The sequence below is a fragment of the Phoenix dactylifera genome, chromosome 5 (assembly GCF_051530095.1).
Source record: "Phoenix dactylifera cultivar Ajwa chromosome 5, Ajwa_hap1_PhDact_Kaust_v1.1, whole genome shotgun sequence".
Classification (NCBI taxonomy): Eukaryota; Viridiplantae; Streptophyta; class Magnoliopsida; order Arecales; family Arecaceae; genus Phoenix; species Phoenix dactylifera.
The window spans coordinates 32,538,823-32,560,783 of record NC_143194.1 but is presented as its reverse complement, the minus strand read 5'-3'; the positions used below and the strand labels follow the sequence as shown (position 1 = coordinate 32,560,783).

Here is a 21,961-nt window from a genome sequence, read left to right as displayed (position 1 = left end):
GCTTGTAATCCTCTCCATAGTGGAATGCACTTCACTGTAAGGGTATTGCTCACTCTTTGGCTTAGCTTTCTGAAAATTTGGATTCAAGTCCCTTTCTTATATATAGGACAAATGGATGAACCAATGAAGGAAAATGGCCATCTAGTGGGACCTTCATATCTTAATTATTGGACATTGGTGGCAATATCAGAATCAGATTTTGAGGATTCTCAGTAGAGTGGCTCACTCTGGACCTTTGGAGGCATGGCAAAGCCACGAGAACAATAACAAGTATAAGCATCTGAGCTTTATCTCCTAACTAATAGCTCAAGTTGTAGTGGAAATTCCTTTTGACATTCCCAAAAACCCATTGTCTTCCATGATCAGTCATTATCTTACAAGAGGTTCTCAGTCTGGATATGGACACTTCAGCCTTATCTGATCCTGGCCCTGGGTGTTTGTTCACTTTTTCTTGAGAATTTTCCATTTAAACATGGCATTGGAATCCATCATGTTAAGAGAAGTTGGCCTTACAAGTGAGCATGGGGGCCTTGTTACCACACAGGTTTAGCTGTGACATAAGGGTGATCTTTTAAGCACAAGAGAAGAAGGGAAGTTGTGCCAGCTGAACTTGCCAATTGTCCAACTACATGCAGCTAAACAAATAATAATTCGCATGGACCTGTAAGAAAATATCATACCAGCACTTTTAAAATGGTAATAATACCCAAAAAAAAGAGAAAAAAGAATGTGACTCTATATGATTTTCTCGACATGGCCTTGTTTGGTCTTATGTATATCCTGTTGATGTTTAGCTAATAGTTCATAAACCTGAATTATGTTGTCTAAATAATAGAAAAATCTTTGAACTATTCTTGATGTTTTTGCCAAATGATTCTATCAACTACTCTTGGAAAAACAATTCAATCAAGAACAATATTTATTATTTTCGAATTATACATAAATTTTACAACCTGCAAACAAAATATTCATGATCAATCTATGGAAGACCAACACTATATATATATAATATATATATTGTTCTAGATGATGATTTTGCTTTCATCATCATCATCATCTAGGGGTCAAAATGAGATGGGGATATAAGCTGAGGCCTTGGCGAAACTGGATCCAACTAGACTGAGGCTTTGCTGTATCTGGACCCATTTACTAAACCTGTGACTTAAAAGCCGTTAACTACATCGGTCCAAGCCCAATTGGATCACGTCAAAGGCCCATCTCAGAGGGCAGAGACGAGCGGAGTCGTGGGCTTCATATGACGCATTGGGGTGGTAGTTTCAGTTCCCGCGCTCATATACCTGTACCAAGATTAGGGATTTTGTTTTTTTGCCTCCTTCGTTACTCCCTTGCCCGCTTCAGTTCACATGGTTTCCGAGCGTCCCTTTAAGCGTCGAAGGACCGGAGCGAGGAGAAGGCGACCGAGGGGGGTGGTCCGAGGACGGATTCATCGCCTCTCGTGTTGTCGCTGGGGCACCTTCCACTTCCGAATGGATGGTGAGGCGAATCCCAATTTGTTCTGCCCATTCCAAAACAACCCCAAGTTCGCTTCTTTATTTGATTTCTTCGACCACTTTTAGCTTTTACGACTTCAATTTCTTTAGGAACCTAAAAGAATCTTTCTTTATGAATTTTTAGGGTTTTTATAAGGGGTTTCTTTCTGGGAAAGAGGGTTCTCTTGGTTTTTGACTGCAAGCATGAATTCCGTATTTCGGACTAATTGTGTTGGACTTTGAGGCGTCTAAAGACTGGGAATCTGTGGCATGTGAGGCTGAAAAAGTTTACCTTATTTTTCTGAATTGGATATCAGGATTCTGAGATGGTGCTAATCGTGGTATTCAGATTGACATGCTTCTTGATCGCATTTCCATCAAGCTAGAGTCTAAATTCAGTGATATGAAGATTGTAGGTCATGCATCCGGGCTATATATTTGGTTGGAGATTGGGGAAAATTGATCTCCAAACTTGTCGTCTGGGTCTGGGGGAGCTAGGGTTATTTTGAATGCTTCCACTTATCTTGATGGTGGGCAAAGTTGAGATCACTGCTTTGGTGGTTCTATGGAATGCAAATTCTGCACTTCAGTGTAAGTTAGTCTAGCCATCTAACTGAAAATGTGCACTTCCAGCCAATTCACACTTTACACTCTTCATTTTTTATGAATTAAATATGCCCTAAGTGACATTTAACCTCCGTTGGTGAGATAAATGGATTTGCGTGCAATTTCTTTATCCCTTTTCGCAAATCAAAGTTATACTTTAACCCTCTTTGGATGAGCTGCCTCCATTCTTAGCAACTAGTTCCTGGGGTATCCTTTAAGGTTCGAGATAGGTACCATGTGATAACCATTGGCCGTTGTATTGTCAAAAATTAATAACTAACATGGCAGGTTCTCTTACAAATATTTTAAACTGCTACATATTTACAATGCTATAGGTTATTATCTTCAGACATAAATGGCTTTCTTTGTTTTGCATAAAATTGTCTCCTCCCATTTGTGTAGAAAACCATAACAGTGAACCATATGCAAGTTCATTTTAGTGCTTTCCATGTACGAGTGCATTCTTCAAGTTACCTGAAGTAGAGCCCATCCTCTATTGATCATGACATTGAGGGTAACCACAAGGATGGGAAATGATTTATGTCCGTACTTTGAATCATTCAAATCTGTGATTACGGATACCTTGATAGGGACCTTATGTAAATATTAGGAAGATTTTGCCATAGTAAGATCTTCAGAAGATTGCTTGCATCTCTGAACTTGATTTCTGTATCTGGGATATATTGTTACATTTGTAAGCTTTGGTTTCATTGGCACGCACATTATGATCTTCAGAACTAGTGAGACATAGGTCAGTTTACTTTTCTGACCATATCTCACTGATTATGTTAATGAATAATGGCTTTCTTTTGTTACAAGGCCTCCCTTTTTGGAGCACTCTTAAATACAAGCATGACGATTAAGGATTATATATTCCATAGGAAATCTCTTTGTTATAGATGTGAATGGAAAATGTGTTCTTCTAGAACTATCCTGTTTGAAGGCATATGCTGGTTATATTTTTATGCCTGGTTTGTAAGCTATATAATGCTTCTCTAAACTGGAAAAGGTTTCTGCACCTTTGCAAATGGAAGGAAATGCTAGGTTAAGCATTGGATGTTGTCCAAGTAGTCACCTTTGACTATCCATTGAGTTGAATTATAGCAGAATTATTTGTTGTTCATTGTAGCACTGCAGACTTGTATTTTGGATAATGAGTTAAACTGCTAATTGGTTAGTTAACTCTTAACTCTTAAAACTTTTTTCTTTTGGATCAATGATTTTTTTTTTTGGTTTGAAGTGGGGGGGGGGGGTGCGAAGATTTATTTTCTTGATTGATTTGATGAATAAATAATGACTGCTCCTACAGAACTTTAGTCACAGCAAGATAATCAATTGGTTAACAAATAGGCACTACGGATTTTCTGAAGACAGGTTCTTTAAAAATATTTGGTAATGCTTTCAACTAAAAAAATATAGGGACCTTGATAGGAGGGAATGATCACATATGATTGGCAATGCCAACATAAGATTAGACAGGGCTTTTTAGCTGTTCATGGCACATTGCATGCTAAATATCTCTGGTGGAAGATGCAAACCTGCCCCTAAAGCAGAAAAGTTAGTTGATCATCACTTGGGTGTTGTAAAGGATGCTGTCGCAAGATATCCAGGGCATCTTCTGATTCTGGTGGGCAAATCAATGGGTTGAAGGTAATATTTGCCCATAATAAACTTGTTTATTGCTCTAAATTTCCCAGAACCATTTTCTTCTTAAGTTCTTTTCTATTTGAAAGCTTTGTGAAGCTTCATGCTTATTTATGTTTTTGTGCAGAGTCAATTGCACGGTGGCTTGTCCAGAAGATATCAATGTTTCAGAAGTCGTATGTTTGGGACTTTGCTTTTCACTTAGAATCAGGAAGAGTAATCTCCAAAACTGCCAGATAACATAAGTTATATATCTCTGACATGTTAATGACCCCCTCCTTAGGTCTTGAAAAGCTACTGCCTGCTGATTTCTCTATTCATACATATGTGAATTGAAGTAGCACATCTCATTCATATTCCTTTATCATGCACATGTATGCCTATACACACTCACACTTCTTGCCAACCAACATTGTAAAATGTCATTAGACAGGGCGCTTTAATCTTTGATACCCCATATCCATATGACTTGGGCAATGTGTTAGATGTCTATGTGAACTACATCTATGCATTCCTTGTCATTAGAATCTTCTATCTAGTTAGAGTTTCTGCTTGCTATAACTGCAAGAGGCTGACTTTGAAGGATCTAAGCCTTTATTTTCTGCATACCAAAATCAGCTTGATCTCCGACTTACTCTTCTCCTAAACCTTGGCTTATCTTGATAGATTGTCAGGCGGCAATGAATGGCCTCAATTGCTTCATCCTGCATTTTTTTTCATTTTAGCTTAAATTGATTTCTGTGATAAGTGATTCTGATTACAAGTAATGCGCAGTATGTGCTCATATTGTTCTTATTTATTCATACAATTTGGTAGATGCGCCTTGAGCATTCATCTTCCCTACTAAAGTTCTAATACATTTCTACTCCAGAACACTTCCTAAATGCTCATACCTTTTGTTTCTCTGCAATTCAGGGCATTAATGTGGCAATATGTGATGAGAATTTGTTGCAGCAAAGGACTCCAACGATTTTTGTACAGGTAACAGTACATGCATTGATGATCCCCTCCTGTTAAGAGTACAGTCATCACCTCCTTATGCTGAAACTTGTTCTGCCTTGTTATTGGATTTTAAACTTCAAGTGCATTACTCTTATAGGGTAGTAAAGCTGATTTGTGTCCCCTGGATAAGCTTGCAACCACCTACAAGAAGATGAAATGCATCAATGAGTTGCATGTGATTGATGGCAGTGATCACTGTTGCAAGATTGGAGAGAAGTACCGAGAATCCACTGAATTGGACTAGGAAGAAGCTCGAAGAAGAGCTGCCACGGCAACTGCAGAGTTTGTCACTAAATGTACCCAGGAAAGGTGATTATTGTTACATCTCTAAACTATAGCTAATAAACCTAGTACCCTGTGTTTTGGTCCTTTTCCTTCTTTAGGCATTAGAGTCCTGTTGCAAGTTACAATACCCAGTACAACCAAAGTATAGCCTATAATTTGTGAATTTGTTATTAAAACTGCCATTTCCAGTTCTGTGAAGCTGGGTGTCAAAGATTGGACATCGTATATGAAGTTTTGGATCAGGGTAAGGATAATGCTTTATGTTGACATGTACCAACACCTTATCCATGGAATGCATGATACGTCATCAATCATAGGCGCATAGCCAACAAAAAGTGTCGGTCTTCACCATTTAAGATAAAAAGAGATCTAGTGTTTATCAATCGCACTGGCCTTACCTTGTGTTCAGTCCTGTGCTGCATTTTTCTTGTTATGAAGAAAAAAGTTCTTTTTTTTTCAGAGTTTCTGCGTGTTCATCTGAGAGGATCTGAGGATTTGTTTTTTCCCCTTATCTTTGGACTGGAGTACAGTTGGTCATTTTTCCAAGAACCTTATAGGGGCTGCTCTTGGCATGTTGCTGTGCAAGGCGGGATATGTCTTGTGTTGATTGGGATGGACTTGGCTTTTCTTTTTTATTTTGTATGCTATATTCCAGGAATTAAACATATAATCGTCAAGCTTCATAAATGGACATAAAATTTCACCATAGCAAAGTTGCATAGGTATTACCTGCCATTTAAATACGACATCTTAGGAGCTAGCCTAATGAATTAGCCCGCTGCTCGGTGGTCATCAAATTAAGTAGTCTAGATTACACAGAGATAAAAAAACTTCATTCAAACTCTACATTGCAACTACCGTCAGTGTCTCAAAGCAGAATATCTCAATTCATCAAAGCCAGATACTCTCATTGAATCTCTTAAAATGAAACAGGAGAGAAAACAAGGTGAGGGGGGGAGAGGGGAAAAAAAACATCCTTCCAACTACACAATCACAAAAACAGAAGAACCAATTGCACCTCATGACAAGCAAAACTGATTAAAACCTAAGAATTCTCTAAGATCGGCTGCCAACCAGAACATCCTTGTATGGTGTGGGACTGGGAGCTGGCACCCTCCTCACTTCCTCACTCGGCGTCCTTCTACTGTCTTCAGAAACTTGCATCCCTTCCTTGCTCTGCTCCCTTCTCCTCCTGTCTTCGAGCACTTGTCTCACTTCCTCTCTCTGCTTCCTTGACACTGCTCGCTCGTCCTCATCAAGCTTCCTTCTCCTACTATTTTCCAAGATGAGGGGAACCTGACCCTCCCTCTCTCTCCCTAACCTCTGCTGTGCCCCACCTCGAAGCTTCTCAAGACCCATCCTATCCATCTGCTGCATCTTGAAAACCTTCAACAAATTCAGTAGCCCCCCAACCAAAAACAGCAAGCTTCCAGATAGAGACAACCAAACCCAACTCCTTCCCTGCATAGAATTATACAAACCGAAGCTAGTATCATGCTGAGAATAATCTTATAGCCCACAGATTTCGACTTTATAAGAACTTCGGCCATCGAGCTTTCTATGAACTTATGCGGCTGGCTGCTCGATAAGCTAATACATTCAATGTAATGGAGATGAGAAAAAAAGGGATCCAATATTACTGAATTCAATGGAGAACTCACCAGAATCTTAAAGTTGGTATGTATTGAGCCGTAGATATCATTCCTATTGACAACACCGCCCACCAAGAAGAGCAAGCTTCCTACGAGGAAGGGAACCTGGACGGTCTTTTGCAGGATCTGGACGTGGCCACCAGATCTCTCGTAGATCTGGCACACATTGTGGATCGAACCGAGGGCCCAGCACGCGGGCCCAGCGATCAATGTGTTCAAAGCATGTTTTTCTAGCCTGTAACTATGTCCTCTCTCTGCCTGCAATACCCATCACATCATAACAACTCTTGGTGAGTTTGCATGACATCATCAGTAGATGTAGATTTCATGACACAAAGTGCTTCCAGCGGTTCAAAAGATCGAACACAGAACCTGAATGAGGAAGAAGAGAACGCCGATGAAGGTGAGGATGGATCCCACAATGTTCACCAGGGGGACGGCGAACTCCACGAGAGCTAACTGGATATCGAACTCCATTAAGGCGAAGCAGTAGTCGATGCCGGCCATGTGGGCGACGAGATCGTGGGCGTTCACCAAGGTGACCAGGACAAGCCCGATGAGGACGACCGCGAGCCCTGACTTGGCGCTGAGTCGGGTCGGGGAGAGCTGCGCCATGAAGCCGCCGACGAGGAGGATGGCGGCGAAGATGTAGAGGCCGGCGTTGATGTACTCCCACCGGTTGCGGGCCGGGCGGGGGCCGTACGTCCGGCTCTCTCGAGCCGTGGCGAGCTTCACCATGCCGGGATTCCACTGGCTGAAACCTTGGGGTTTGGCCGGATATATTACTTTCTTTCTTTTGCTCTGGCGGAATTAGGGGATAGAGATGGAGAAGGTGGCGAGAAGGGAGAGAAATATAGGGGCGGGGGACGTGGCAGATGGAGCGGTTGTTTGCGTAGGGAAGCGGCGGGGTATCGCCGCGTGGCTTCGCGAATGGGGCTCCCGCAGTTGAGCAAATTCGCAGCTTTGCTGTTTGGTTTGTAACAGCATCATCATCTTCAGTGGCCAATGGGAGAACTTCCTCAAGCTACCAGTTCCTGATCTTCTATCTTCTGGAAGATTGGATTAACTTGAGACTTCTTTAAAAAGAGTTACCGGATAAGCGTGGTTTGTTACAAATGCTTATCAGGTAGGCAGTTGGGTTTAAACATGCTTAAACTGACCGTTATTGTGCTACATCAGCGATCACATTGGACGTTCCTTAGCTCCCAAAGTGCAGGAATTTTTCCAGCTCCCAACAATTTAGCGATCACTCGAATTCGTGGCCAGTTAAATTTACAACCAATAAACGAGACTTATAGAATTGCACGTTACTCATGCTAATCCATTCCATGACCAGCCATGTACCATTCACTTGTTCACATTCTACACACGCAAGGCCTAATGTGAGCCATTTCAGGTATTATTTTTTCATTCTCTCAGCTTGGTCTTTCTAGTTGTTTCTTTCCCTCCTCTCTCGCAGGATGTTGGCCGAGATCGAGATGAGTGCAGGACCCATCCCAGATCACTGTCACCTATTTTACCAACTCAGCGGTTGGTAGTTGCATGTTGCATCCCTTAATTTCATTTCTATCTTCTTGTTAACCTTTGAGTAAATAATTTTTTTCAAAGTATCTGTCTTAAGAAATTCCAATTAGCTGGTTTAAGTCATCCATGAACTATTGGAAATTCTCCAAATTATCCAAAGCATGCATGATGCAGGGACGAGCAATCTTCATAATAAGTTTGGGCATGGCTCATGCTATGTTCATTTTAGAGGTGATCTATGATGGCAAAATTAAAGCTTCCCCTTGTCAAAACATAAAAATATATAGGATATGAGAAGATCTTCGCTGGACTTAATTCATGCTAATAAGAATGGAACCCATATCTTTTACCTTCAAGGAATAAACATATTGATTAAAGTCCTAACTCTACGTAGGTTCAGATTAATACGAACATCTTAACCGCCTTTCTTTGGTACATTAACATATTGATTGGCTAAATTTTATCAGATGTCTCCGAAGAATCAGCCGAGTGAGATCTTCTCCTCATCATATTGCTTGTTGTTTCATCTACTTTTTCTCACTCCCTGTTACCTATTCCCCTCCTACCTTCACATTGTACATTCCATATGTCTCATTTTGACTCTTATGTACATATATCTTTCACATATTCAATAAATTGGGTGGCTCGACCTCCCCTTCTCTCTCAGGAAAAAGGCTAAATTTACGCATTATGACTTGATTAGCAAACATCTACCTTCCATCTATTACTCAAGCAGAAATCCATACTTGCATGGGATCTTATGAATAAAAACCACTCCTTTTAGCTTGTGACCAGCTTGCGGTCGCTGTCCCCGCTGGAGTGTCATATTTTTATTTACAAATCCTCTTCCTCACCATCGGTTTTAAAGTCTGCTATTGGTTTGTTTAGGGATTCTGTTCTCTGTAATCCCATATCTAGGAAGAGTTTGATAGAGTCTGGAGAGTGATCTGTAACTATATACGCTCTTTAATCTCTCCTCCCCTCAACTCTCCTTCCTCTTCTACATTATCTGTATCTCTCCTCCATCTTCTTCTCTATCTGAATCTCTCCTTCTCTTGCATTTTTTTATAACCTTTTAATAATCGGTTGGGAGTTTTCACCCTCCCCTTAACCACTTCAAAAGAGGAAAAAAAAAAAAAACACTGTCAAATGGCACACCGTATCATTGGAGATTTTCATATATAGTCGAATGCATGTAGTGAAGATACTATAAGCATGCATATCCTTGGTAAGAGGAGTTGCATATCATGCAGTCCTCTGGCATTGGGCTTTCATTCTCCATACTACAATACTGGACCACTTTATCTCTACTTCCGCTTCTTCTCCTTCCCTCCCTTCTGCAATCCAATAGACAAACAAAAAATCAGAGTCATTGAGAACAGTCACCACATATTACATGAGAAAATATATTTCAGAATCTGCCGAACACTCATACCTTCTTGCTGCAAACATCATCCTCACTTTCACTGCTGCTGCTGCTGCTGGTATCATCCTTGCTCTTGCTCTTCTTCTTCTTCTTCTTCTTCTTCTTCTCCTTCTCGTCCTTAATCTTATGCTCAGCTTTCATGGACTTGATTGGGATGTGTGGCAGTTGTTCTGACTCAAGGGAGACGAACTTATAAGGTCCTGACTCAAGGGAGATGAACGCATCAGTCGGAAGTTTATTGCTCCTCAGCTGCCTGATTGCTTCTTTCTTTCCTTTCTCTTTTGTCTTCCCAGGAGGCGGCAGTGGTTCTGATTCAGGGGAGAAGAACGCATGAGTCAGGTGTTTCTTAGTCTTCGCAGTCGCTACTTGCTTGGCATCTGCCTCCTGGTGTTTTTGAGCAGTTGCGTGCTCATCATGTTGCCAGTTTGCCACTGGAATGGATTCCTGGATAGGCCTCTTTAGTTGTAGGGAAGCCATGCCGATAGAGGCAACAATGGAAAGGCTTCTCTCGCTCCTTGGATTGCCTCAATCTACGTTGGTAGCTTTATAGCAATGGGAGGAGCACTACATCTGGTATTGAATTATTTCACCTTTGCATCTTTGGGGAGTACAACTGGCATTGAATTATTTCACCTTTGCATCTTTGTGGAGTACATCCCGTATTGAATTATTTCAACGTTGCATCTTTGTGGATAGGCCAAGCATCACAATATTCTGCTTCTCTATTCATTAGTGCTCCTTTTCATCGATCAGCCTTTCTATCACATCTTCTTTTTGACTAAATTACAACAATCTTAAGTTCAAAAAACTCTAGTGGCTTGGTAAATGAGACATGATTAGGTGCTGTGAGATTTGCTCATCAAGATGTCCTTTCTTGCGAATGGCTACAATTGCAGCCAACCCTGATCCAAGAGATTTATTTGGCACCTTGTACGATGTGCGACAACCAAGAGATTTGATTCGTTAGCATTGGATTTCCTAGTACAACTCATGATGCATCCATTTTTTACAGTTGTACATATACCTATCCCAAATAACCAACGAATCAAAGTACGAACAAAAAACTCTCACAAAGGTAGACAAGCTATACCACCAAGGTGGTAGCCCAGTTGGAACGGAGCGTTTGCTTCCAACCAAGTGGTTCCAGGTTCGAAACGTGCGGGCGTCGATTAAATTTGGGGACCGGATGCCCCATGCCTGGACACGGGGTCTGGAAGCGCTACTGGTCGGCTGGTAGCCTGGGTGGTGCCAGGTGTGACGTACTCACACGGAGGGTCAGGTCGGGTAACTGAGCCGGCCCACGGGTGGGGAGGGTATGAGTAAAATAGGTCGGGGTGCCCAACACACGACTCGGTCTACCCGTATCGAACATTCTCCTGGCGGGGTGGGGGCCCAGTGGTCGGGGCTGCTACGCGGGGGTGGGCTTGTCCCTTCCTCCCCCCTTCCCCTTTCTTTTTCAGCAAAAAAAAAAAAAAAAGGTAGACAAGCTATAGTTTCTCTCCCCATCGGTCATACAAAAATGACCGAGTGTTTGAGCATTCATGATATTGTGCACAAGCATGAAAGCCTCAATGGAAGAAACAAATATTTCTAATATAACATTTGCTTAGATTTTTTCCTTTCAGTAAAATTCTATTATTTTTTTTAAAATGCATCTTGTGCTCTTAAGACATGGTGCATATTTTTTAGTTTACATAGGTTATCGGTTGGATCAGCTCTGATACCATTTATAATAAGATAAAAAAAAATAGTCGAAAGATTTTTTTACATTTCTTATTTCTGTATAAGTATGCAGGATTTATATAGCGAATAATTGATGTGGAACTAGTTATATGCCTCCAGAGATTCTTAATTCAAGATGTCCTTTCTTGCAAATGGCTACAATTGCAGCCAATCCTGATTTGCGTTAGATTGCGTGTTCCTGAATAATTTATTTGGCACCTTGTACGATGCGCGACAACCAAGGGATTTGATTCGTTGGTATTGGATTCCCTAGTACAATTCATGGTGTATCCATTTTTTACGGTTGTACATATACCTATCCCAAATAACCAACGAATCAAAGTACGAACAAATAACTCTCACGAAGGTAGACAAGCTATAGTTTCTCTTCCCGTTGGTCATGCAAAAATGCACTGAGTGTTTGAGCATTCATTATGTTGTGCACAAGCATGATGCCTTAAATGGAAGAAACAAATATTTCTAGCATAATATTTGCTTAAATTTTTTCTTTTCAGTAACATTAGATTGCTTTTTTTAGAATGCATCTCGTGCTTTTAAGATATGGTGCATATTTTCTAGTCCACATAGGTTATCGGTTAAATCTGCTTTAATACTATTTATAACAAGATCAAAAAAAATTAGTGGAAAGATATTTTTTACGTTTCTTATTTCTGTATAAGTATGTAGGATTTATTCACCGAATAATCGATGTGAAACTAAATATATACCTCCAAAAATTCTTAATTCAACAGTAAAATTATTTTTTTTTTGCCAGAGGCTTCGATTTAGAGCCATTAATAGAATCCAAAAAAAAATCAGTCATGAAAATATTATAATAAAAATTTTAAATAAAAAGTAAAAACCAAGCTATCCATGAGACTTACCCGTGTACTAGCAGGGAGACTGCAGTACGTACCGCTCCACCATCCTAATTCCTAAGCTCAGAGCCTCGGCCAAATTAAAAATCCTGCGCAAAACGCCGCAGCGGAGACTCCACATCAAACCATCCTCAAGCATTTCCATCCGCACGAAAGCCACGCGGAAGAAAGTCCACCACCATCTCATCCTCAAACGTCCACTTGGCGGGCCACCATTGGCAGCCCTCCCATGTCTCTTTCCACGCCATCCCATCCCCTTCTCCCACCCGGAAACCAAGGCGGCTATTCTCCACCATCCAACGCACGATCCTTTCCTCTTCCCGATCTCTCAGGTCTGGAGCTTTCGAAAGAGAGTAAAAAAGGAGTTCTCTCCAAAACATATCAATCTCTATGGAAACCGATGCGTTCCCATCGATTTCCTGAATTCCCTCTTCCAAATCCTCTCCAAAATTCTCGACGCCAGCGAGGAATTATGCCATGGAGGTCCTCAACGCTGCAGGCCTAACACCAGTCTCGCTCCACAAGACCGTCATCTCTTCAGACAGGAAAGCAGAACCCAAAAAGCTCTTCCCGTTTAGACTCGCGAGGCCTTCCACCTCCGATGCCCACCCACCCTTTCCCTCGTCCGAGCTTCTCTCCCGTGGTTTTGCCGGGGGTTTAGCCGCTCTCTCCGCGGCACCGTGCGCCGGCGGCCTGGCCAAGGCCCTGACCTACGAGGAAGCTCTGGGCCAGACCGACTTCTCTTTCGGAGGCTCCGCCAGTTTTGATATCGGCCAGTTTCTTGATGGGATCGTAAAATTTGGGGCGGCGAATCCTCTGGTTGTCGGCGGAGGAGTTGCGGTGCTGGCGGTGCCGCTGGTTCTGTCGTGGATTTTGCAGAAGCCGAAGCCTTGGGGGGTGGAGTCTGCGAGGACTGCTTACGCGAAGCTATCGGATGATGTGGATGCTCAGCTGCTTGATATAAGAGAAGGGAGGGATTTTAAGGAGGTGGGCAGCCCGGATGTCCGGGGTTTGAAGAAGAAGGCGGTTTCGATCACGTATAGAGGAAATGACAAGCCGGGGTTCTTGAAGAAGCTGGCTTTGAAATTTAAGGACCCTGCGAATACCACATTGTTCGTTCTTGACAAGTAAGATCACAAACTTGCTTGCTGTTTGGTCGCAACTGATTCAGTTCCTATTTTATTATCCAAGAATGCTGCCATGGCTCTTCCTTAAGATTCTATACTTGTTAAATTTATTAGTGTTACAGAGATAGAATTGTTTAGAACGATTCTTCATTGTTTCTGTGCGTGTTTGGCATGGTTTTAAGTAAATGGAATTACCGACTTTAGTAGTTTTTTCATTATTTAGACACAGGATTTAGAGTAGTTCCCATAAGCCAGCAGCAGCTGCCTGATAGAATGTAATAAAGTCATCATATCAGATGCCTGCAGAACAAAGACGGAGGATACAATGTTTTATGTATAAAAATCCTTGACATGGTACTCTGCATTAGTTTGAAGCATTCTCAAGACCTCAACCTTATATCCCTAACATTTGAAGAACATGAAACGTGACTAAATAACTTGACTTGATATTTGATATGCATCTATTAGGTAGCCCATGTAGCAAGGGTCAAGGGATTCATATAGCTAATTCACTTAAGGTTCTCGCATAACGTTGGACTGACCTGATTGGGTTATGGGATCCAGAATCTTGATAATATATTACCTGCCTAAAAACTGGATTAGGCCAGAGATGAGGTACAGACATGATGGTTACAGAGTCCATGTTGGATTTTGTTATGGTCCCATTTGGAACTGGGTCAAAACTAACCGGAACTGGGTCCTCCTAATTGCATATCTACTAATGCACAAGTTATTCACCTGAAGGTGAGGAGATATTCATCAAGTTGGGTTGTGCAAAACTGAAAGATGTCATGAACTTTGTTTTAACAATGAGAGGAGAAGTCCTGTACCATTTGACAGAGTAGAAAATTGCCTAGAATCTTGCGGGCAGTCAGTCCCTGGATGTATGTAGTCTAAATGGACCAAAACCAAAAGCAGAAAATTGTATTCTCTGTAGACTCTGCAATCTAAGATGCAGCTATGATGCATAGAATGCATGTACTGTAGCCATGCAAAATCAGGTGACTTTTAACTCTTTTGCCCTTGCTGAAGTTAAGCAGCACACCTCTTACAAAGATATGCACTGCCTCTACATACTTAAAGCATAGATTCATTGAAAACTTTCTTGGCCATTTTAGTAGGGTTCTCTACAGACACAATGCCATTTTCTCATGGAAATAACGGATAAAGGTGTATATTACCAATCTTCCTGTTCCCTGTGAAACAATTCCGTATTAAAGGATAAGATCTTCTTTCTCTGTTGGCGAAATTGTACTAATTTGTAGCGAAGAACTAGACCTTCAGCCTTGGCACCATTAGTTGATTGAACAAAGTTGAAATTAGAAGGTGGATCACCCTTCTAGTCAAAATTTGCAGTGAAATAATCATCTTGTTTGGTGCACTGTCTGCATATCAACAATAGTAAGCTACCCTTTGTTTCCTAGACCATTTGTGCAACTGTCGTTATTACTCAACACTCATGCGATAGTCCAGGTAATACTAAATATACGACAAAAAATCCCTTGCTTCTGTGTACTTTAATTGCTAATGTTTCTAAAACTAAAAATGACCTTATGAATATTTGAACAAGGCCAGGTTTGATGGTAATTCTGAACTGGTTGCGGAACTGGTTACAGCTAATGGGTTCAAGGCTGCTTATGCAATAAGAGATGGTGCAGAGGGAACTCGAGGATGGATGGTCATTGTTTCCTTTTTCTATAATTTCTTTAGTGAATAATTACAACTTTTATCGATATGTTACATTAATAATTTTACTAGTGCAAATTTCTCCATTGCAGAACAGTGGACTTCCATGGTCACCTCCTAAGAAGGCACTGAATGTTGATTTTGGTGATTTAAGGGATACAGTTAGTAGTGCACTTGGGGTAAGTTGGCTAACTTGCACTTTTATAATGGGTATGTTTCCAGTTTGAATAATTTGTCCATGCACCAAATTTCTTTTGTCATCCCTTTTTTCTTTTAATAATATGAATCTTGCCTTTTTCTTCAATATACATTTATACTAGCAGTTGAAACAGAAAGATGCAGAACTTGCAATTTAAAATTCTGAAAAATATGGATGCTTATATTGCAATGTGCAGGAGAGTTCAGACAGTCTGCCTGTTACTCTTGGAATAGCAGCTGCTACCGGGATAGGTCTATTTGCCATTACAGAGGTATGTTGTATTTTCTACTACATTGTGCTTGTTCTTAGGAGAAATCTTCCTATAAGATTGTGCACAGTTATAACATATTTTTTTTGCTGCAGATAGAAACAGTACTCCAGCTTTTAGGGTCTGCTGCTCTTATTCAGTTTGTTACCAAGAAACTCTTGTTTGCAGAAGTTAGTATCTTACAGTTGCCAATCTTTCCTCTTTTAAAAATTAAGAATGAACTCAAGCAGATGGTATTTTATGTTTGTTTGTTCCACTGACAGGACCGAAGGGTAACTCTCCAACAAGCTGATGAGTTCTTGAACACCAAAGTTGCTCCCAAAGAGCTTGTTGATGAGATAAAGGTACATACCATCTTGAATATTAGAAGCATTTTGGATTACATTTAAGCAAACTGCGGGAAAAAAAATTGTGACATGGTTTTCCACATGCAAGGACCGACTCATGCATATGCATAACTTTTTTTGTATGCTACACTGATGAGCTGGAAGTAAAAAAAGGGAAAGTATTTCTATGTCAATCTCAAAAAAGACAAACTTCTTTGTAAGTCTGTATTATTGAAGTCATTATGGAGTCTCAGTAGGTCTTGATTTCTAGCTATGTGCAAACATATATAGATTTGTATTTCCTTTCAGGCCATATAAAAGGTACATACAACATTGATATTTGGGAAAATATAATGAAAAATTACAACAAATATCTAAGGCATATGTATGCTTTGTGCTCTCCTTGATCCCTTACGTCTCTTAATATTATCTGTATCATTCTGTTTACATGGGGGGAAATATACTTATAATAAGATGGTTTTAAATAGATGAAAAAATAATCAAGAAAACAGTTGATTTTCTTGCATTCCATATTCGAAAATAAGAAAAAACTTTAGATTTTTTAATGGTTCGGCGCTCTTTTTTTTCTTAATGAGAAGTTAAAAGACATATATATTGTTAAATTCTTAGAAATTTAAACCTTAACTGAAGCTGCTAAATGCTTGCTTGAGCTAATTTTTCCTCTCTGCATTTTCTAAGAACAACTTTCAAGACCTTGCTGTAACCAAAGAAAAAGTGAGTATATCTGTCAATGTCACAGAGCAAGTACCATCCTCATGGTTCTCTTACGATATGATACATATAATGCTAAGGCATCATTAGCATCGTTGGGAACAGGACAGAATAATTATCAATATGGATGAGTGCAAAATAAAGTTACAGCTTAAAGAACTGAACATTATTGCGATGTTCTTATTGTAATGGATATTTTCCTTAATTTATTTGATATAGTTTCCTTTGTTGTTAGTAATATGGTAAAACAAGTTATGTTTTTATTTGTTATGTTTAGACAACAGAGTTATTGATTTTATCTAAGCAATGGATATGTAATTAGGTTCAAAACATGCATTATCGCCGGCTATCCAAAATAGTCTATAGAAGAAAATATGTACGTTTTCCTGCGTGATAGCCTCAATAAAAAGAAAAATATGTTTTCCAAGCTTGCTAATGGTTTAAATAACTTTACATACAACTGCAGCTAATACTTGGCATAGAATGGTGTTGTAGACCATACTATCTTTTGACTAATATGGGCACAAGGTGTGATTTTAAAAACCTATGTCATTTTCTATGAATCAACAGGAATAAAATGTTCAGAACCCTTCCAGAGTTTTAAATGTAATATCCTAGACATTCTGTAAGAATGATAAACATAAGACTGATTTTGGATTGAGATTGCTGGATGCTTTTCAAGGTTATAAGCTAAAAGGCTCCCTAAATTCAGAAAATGAGAGTTGCTGCTCATATGTGATGGTGAATAATATATGCCTTCTCTTGGATAATAGATGATTGGCAGGGCTCTTCTACCGGTACCTACTACTGTGAAGGCTGGTCTACCAGCACCAGTAGAAGGAAATCCAGATATTTCTACATCTTCCATTCCAGTTCAAAAAGCTGATGCTGTTCCAGGAACAAAAGCCGAGATGAAAGAAGCAGCCTCAACTGAACCTTCGCCAACAGTCAACTCAGTTCCCATAGAAGAAGTTAGGGAAGAATCAGTTCCAGTAATGCCGAGACCTCTTTCGCCTTACCCATATGTAAATCTCAATCGTTACATGTTACTTCATTTCCTTGCACACTTTTAATCATACTCATTTCCACATATTCAACAAAAAGTAAAATGTTTTATGCATCCTCGTGTAAGAGTTAGTTCACAAAATTATATTTGATGGTGTTAAAAAGGAAATTAGATAAACCTAATTCACTCATGGAGGGTGATTAGAAATCTAAATAACCACTCAGAATGTGAAGTTGGAATTTAAAAGAAAAAAAGTATGAAGGAAAGCACTGGGACTGAAAAAATTGCCAGGCATCTTATTTTTGTAATTTCTTAGAAATTTATACAACATAAAGAAAGAAAGAAAGAATAGAATCATGTACTGGTGATTGGAGTTGTTTCGTAAGATGATTGCAGGGTTTGAAAAAAAATGCAGATATGCTGCTAGCTTTCTGATTGTTTAATCAGAAGTAGTTCAGTGATTAATTGGTTGGCATTATGACTTACATTTTCTGCATCTCATTTATGTGTGCAGTATCCAGATTTCAAACCTCCATCTTCACCTTCTCCTTCACCGCCTTAGAGGCTACACTGCATATTGTGGAATTCACGGTCTTCTTTTGTCTTGCATTCCATCGCTGAGCTCGATGACATTCAGCAGCATACCAGAGAAGGATCGCATCGTATGATGTCTCAAACTTTGTAAAATAGAATAAACTGAGGCCCTCCTGCATATTTCTATTGTTTGTCTAGCAGTCTGTGCTGGTACTGTCCGCTTTTCTCCCTTTTTGGTATATGTAGGGACAAGTGGCAAGAAATCTCAAGTATGTGCATGGGATTGCTTTGCTGATTTACTTTGTAATCGACTATTTAATTCATCAGATATATCTACTGAGTATCGATCAAGTGCCGGTCAGAGTGATTACAGTGTATTGCGACTCTGATGGTTTGATATGTATCACTGAATTAGACATAATTTTGAACTTTGAGATAAAAAAGAAGGGGGGTCATGCTCCAACATGTAGCCCAAAAGGCAGATGAAGCATTTTGAGAGCGAGTACTGCAAGAATTAACAAAAGTTGAAAAAGCAGAACATCTCAACTACCAAAAAGAGGTGGCAACATTAATCTGCATTTCATGATTATTTCCTGAACAGATTAAGACTGCCTAACACAAAAACTTAAAAAGAAAAATAAAAACATGGGAAAGAATTTGGTAACTTGAGAATGGAAGAGGAAAAATCCTTGATAATTCAAGTTTCTTTTTCTCCAATTCTTTTAGCATTGCTATTGAACCATGCCTCATTCAATTCTCGCATCTTTAGGTGAACTTTTGCATGAAAAGATTGCACTTTTTTTTGGCAGAGCATTAAATGTTTAAAGTTCTGTAGATACTTCTGTGCTTGGATTTAAATACAGGATGGATGATACATATTTACAGAATGCCAACGCATCTTTGCAGAACATCCAAGATATATATTTTGAATCAGTGAAACATATTTTTTTAAGATATCGCCCCTATTTTTACTTCGATCCAGGATTAAGATTAATCAGAATCTCTTAAATGCATACTGTCATAAAAAAAAAAAAGAATCTGGTCTTTTCTTGCAAAACTGATAATTAATGTTCTTGTTAAATATATAGGGCTTGTTTGGTTCATGAAAAAAGAATGAGAGAAAGTGTGGTCAATAGAAAATTAATGAGATGCCTCTTGTTTGGTTGGAGTTTTCAAATGAGAGAGACGAGAAAGTTGTATTTCCACGAAAATATGATTCCCACATTACATGGAAAAGTTTTTTCCATGAGAAACATGGAAAAAAAAGTTACTTTTCCGTGGCGCGGGAATCACTTCATTTTTATTTTTTCCCAAAAAGGCCCTTCAGCATTAAAGAAGCATTAAAGTGGCATTAAAAACCTAATTTTTATTAAAGGTATAATAGGAATTATACATAATTTTTTCAAGAAAGTGGATGGACAACCAAACATAAGCACTTTGAAAATTTGTTATTTTTTCCTGATCAACTAAATATATCAAAAGTATTTTTTTGGATATTTTCTTGTTAGAAATTTGTTTTGTAGAAATTATATTTTTAGAAAGAAAAATACTTTTTGCGAACCAAGCTCAAAGTTATGGAGCGCGCGGGCCAATTTGCGTGCTTGGGTTCACGGAATCTCTTTTGTCTTAGAAAATGGGTTGCGGAATCTCATCATGCTGCTCCTAGGCGGCCTACCGCTTTGGATATTTGAACGGCGGAAAGACCCGTTACGCCGTCAAGAAAACGGTAATCTCTCTCCGAAACGAAGAGGCGGTCTAAAAATATCCGCAGGGTTTGCAGCTCCCCAAACCCCCCTTCTCTTCTTAAGTATGTACGTTTCTCTTTTATACTTCGACTGACCCGTCCAAGAACTCATCTCGCCTCCCCTCTTATATCATCAGTCCTCTTATCGGTCGCCAAGAACCTAGTTCTCTGCGACAACAAGAGGAGAGAACCCATCTCCGATCAACCATTAATCCCTTGGATGGCGGCGTCATCGGACGCGTATTCCAAGATTGGCGACATCCTTGTAAACCAGCGTATCCTCAAGATCGTGGAGGAGGCAGTCTGCTGTCGGAAGTTCAGGTTAATTCCGGATATGTTGAACAGATTATTTTGGAGGAGATATGGGCAAAGAATGAGATCCAATTGCTGTTCGTGATTTGACAACTTCCTCGATCTTCTTGGTTTGGCTTATAACCTTCTTTTTTAGATTTAACATTGTCATGCTTTCAATTGGGTACGTTGCTTTGCAAGATTCATGGATTGGACTGGTTGCTTGAATCTAAACCGCATTGGTTTTATTCTCCATGCAAGTGTTTATTGTACCTGTGTTACTGATGTACTTTCTGATTTTATTTCAATAAATTATTCCGCTTTAGTTATCTGAGATGATGTGTAGCAATCTATGTGTTGAGGAATGATCCCACGTCGGATAGCTTAGGGACTCTGGTTGGTCTTATATACTCAGGGGCTTTAGTGGTCCTATATACGAGCTTAGGGACTCTGGAGATCTTTCCTTCTGTACATGAGAATACATTTGACAGAAAAATGTACAATGGAAATGCCATTCATAACATCAATTCATGAATAAAATAAGCGATCGGATCATACAAATGATTCCTATGGGTGAAATGATGGTTGAAGCTGATCTCTCAATCTTATTAACAGGAATTTATTAATTCTATTGCACCATTAGTTCTTTTCATTAATATTATAAATAGGTGCACCAGTCATGTTTTTGTAGAATACGCCAAATATGGATCTTCAGATCTGCTTTTGTAATGGAATTGAATTGGTTTTCGAAATGAGATATTATCACTAGTCATTTTGCATTTTTATGCTACATTAATGATTGGTTACAATTTTCATTTGTGGTTTATGTTGCAAATAAGTGAACGCTGCTTTTGAAAGATGAATTTGTTTATTTTTTTAAGCTAAGTGAACGTGAAATGTTATTCTTCTCGTTTAGTTAACCACTCCCATGACATATGGGCTGATGGAGATTTCCAAATTATTTTCCACTTAGAACACTTTAATTTGCAGCACTGTCTCCGTGAATAAAATTGCTATGATCTTGAACTAGTTGATGGCCGCTATATACATACAAGGCATTTATCAAAGGACTTCTTTGGTCTGTTGAAATGCCCATTGAGCTTGGACTTCTAGCTTGGACCTATGTCATTTTGGGGTTAGGAACTGTTTTTTTCAACCTTTTGGCCTATCTATATGTTTCAGGGATGAAGGCAATTTCCAATATCATATTTTATCTAGTTTTCTAAGTGGCTAGTCTTTTTCGAAGTTTAGAGGAACTTTGGATGGTGCACATGCTTAAGTGCAGAATGAATAAGCTATGCCTCCTCGTCAATCACTTGCTCTTTAGGATTTCTCTTGCTTAAGGCTGCTTTTGGTGTGAAATTGAAGACCAGCTCTTTGAGAGCTGATATTTTAATCCGTAAAGCTCCATAGGTATGGGGCAAACCTTTTTAGTTAAGGTCTACTTCTTCTATGTCCTTTACATATGCAGGTTTTTCTCGTCCGCCCTACCAGACAAGCATATCTTCCGATTAAGGTCTGACTACTCTATCCTGTGCCAGTTAAATCTCACAAATGATGCCAATCCACCTTTTCAGGAGAGAGAAAATAGCTCTGGTTTTCTTCTTATTTAGTTCTGATCAATGGCCTAGTCTTGTACTCTGGAATATACTCAATTTGTTTCTCATTTTGACCATTGTGCTTTGGGGTTATTGAGATACTGGTTATTCGGGCCAACAAAAGTAGTAGGTGGGTGCAGTATGTTTTGAAACCAAGTTTGGCTCCTTTTTGGAGAAGACTATCAATTGGCTACTGGATGTGTATTAAATTGATGGCAGGG

The 21,961-nt window shown here is 39.5% G+C and overlaps 3 protein-coding genes across 17 annotated transcripts; 2 read left to right on the top strand and 1 right to left on the bottom strand.

The window, feature by feature from the left end:
• Window positions 1-1,191: 1,191 nt before the first annotated feature.
• Window positions 1,192-5,304, top strand: LOC103703041 (uncharacterized). Of its 15 annotated transcripts, none has more exons than XR_005512936.3 (5): window positions 1,192-1,494; window positions 1,636-3,746; window positions 3,868-3,985; window positions 4,656-4,721; window positions 4,840-5,304. XR_005512936.3 is itself a non-coding variant. In XM_088722437.2 (5 exons), exons 2-5 carry the CDS (start codon window positions 2,056-2,058, stop codon window positions 4,984-4,986), a joined length of 288 nt encoding a protein of 95 aa, XP_088578563.1. In that variant the 5' UTR covers window positions 1,284-1,494; window positions 1,636-2,055; the 3' UTR covers window positions 4,987-5,304. The 15 variants fall into 15 exon arrangements, 3 of the variants coding, with proteins under 3 accessions (XP_088578563.1, XP_038985070.2, XP_088578564.1); XR_005512939.3 differs by having other exon boundaries at window positions 1,202-1,494; window positions 3,868-3,916; XR_005512934.3 differs by having other exon boundaries at window positions 1,205-1,494; window positions 3,868-3,956.
• A 562-nt stretch (window positions 5,305-5,866) lies between these two features.
• On the bottom strand, window positions 5,867-10,320 carry LOC103702954 (uncharacterized). The gene is made up of 4 exons (XM_008785611.6): window positions 9,639-10,320; window positions 7,052-9,540; window positions 6,689-6,937; window positions 5,867-6,488 (listed from the first exon to the last, which is right to left on the bottom strand). The coding sequence occupies exons 2-4, from the start codon at window positions 7,415-7,417 to the stop codon at window positions 6,084-6,086; spliced, it is 1,020 nt and encodes a 339-aa protein (XP_008783833.1). The 5' UTR covers window positions 7,418-9,540; window positions 9,639-10,320; the 3' UTR covers window positions 5,867-6,083.
• A 2,178-nt stretch (window positions 10,321-12,498) lies between these two features.
• TROL (thylakoid rhodanese-like protein) lies at window positions 12,499-18,458 on the top strand. Its single transcript, XM_008785608.6, has 8 exons — window positions 12,499-13,356; window positions 14,932-15,034; window positions 15,135-15,221; window positions 15,438-15,512; window positions 15,605-15,679; window positions 15,773-15,853; window positions 17,341-17,592; window positions 18,088-18,458. The coding sequence occupies exons 1-8, from the start codon at window positions 12,707-12,709 to the stop codon at window positions 18,133-18,135; spliced, it is 1,371 nt and encodes a 456-aa protein (XP_008783830.4). The 5' UTR covers window positions 12,499-12,706; the 3' UTR covers window positions 18,136-18,458.
• Window positions 18,459-21,961: the final 3,503 nt, after the last annotated feature.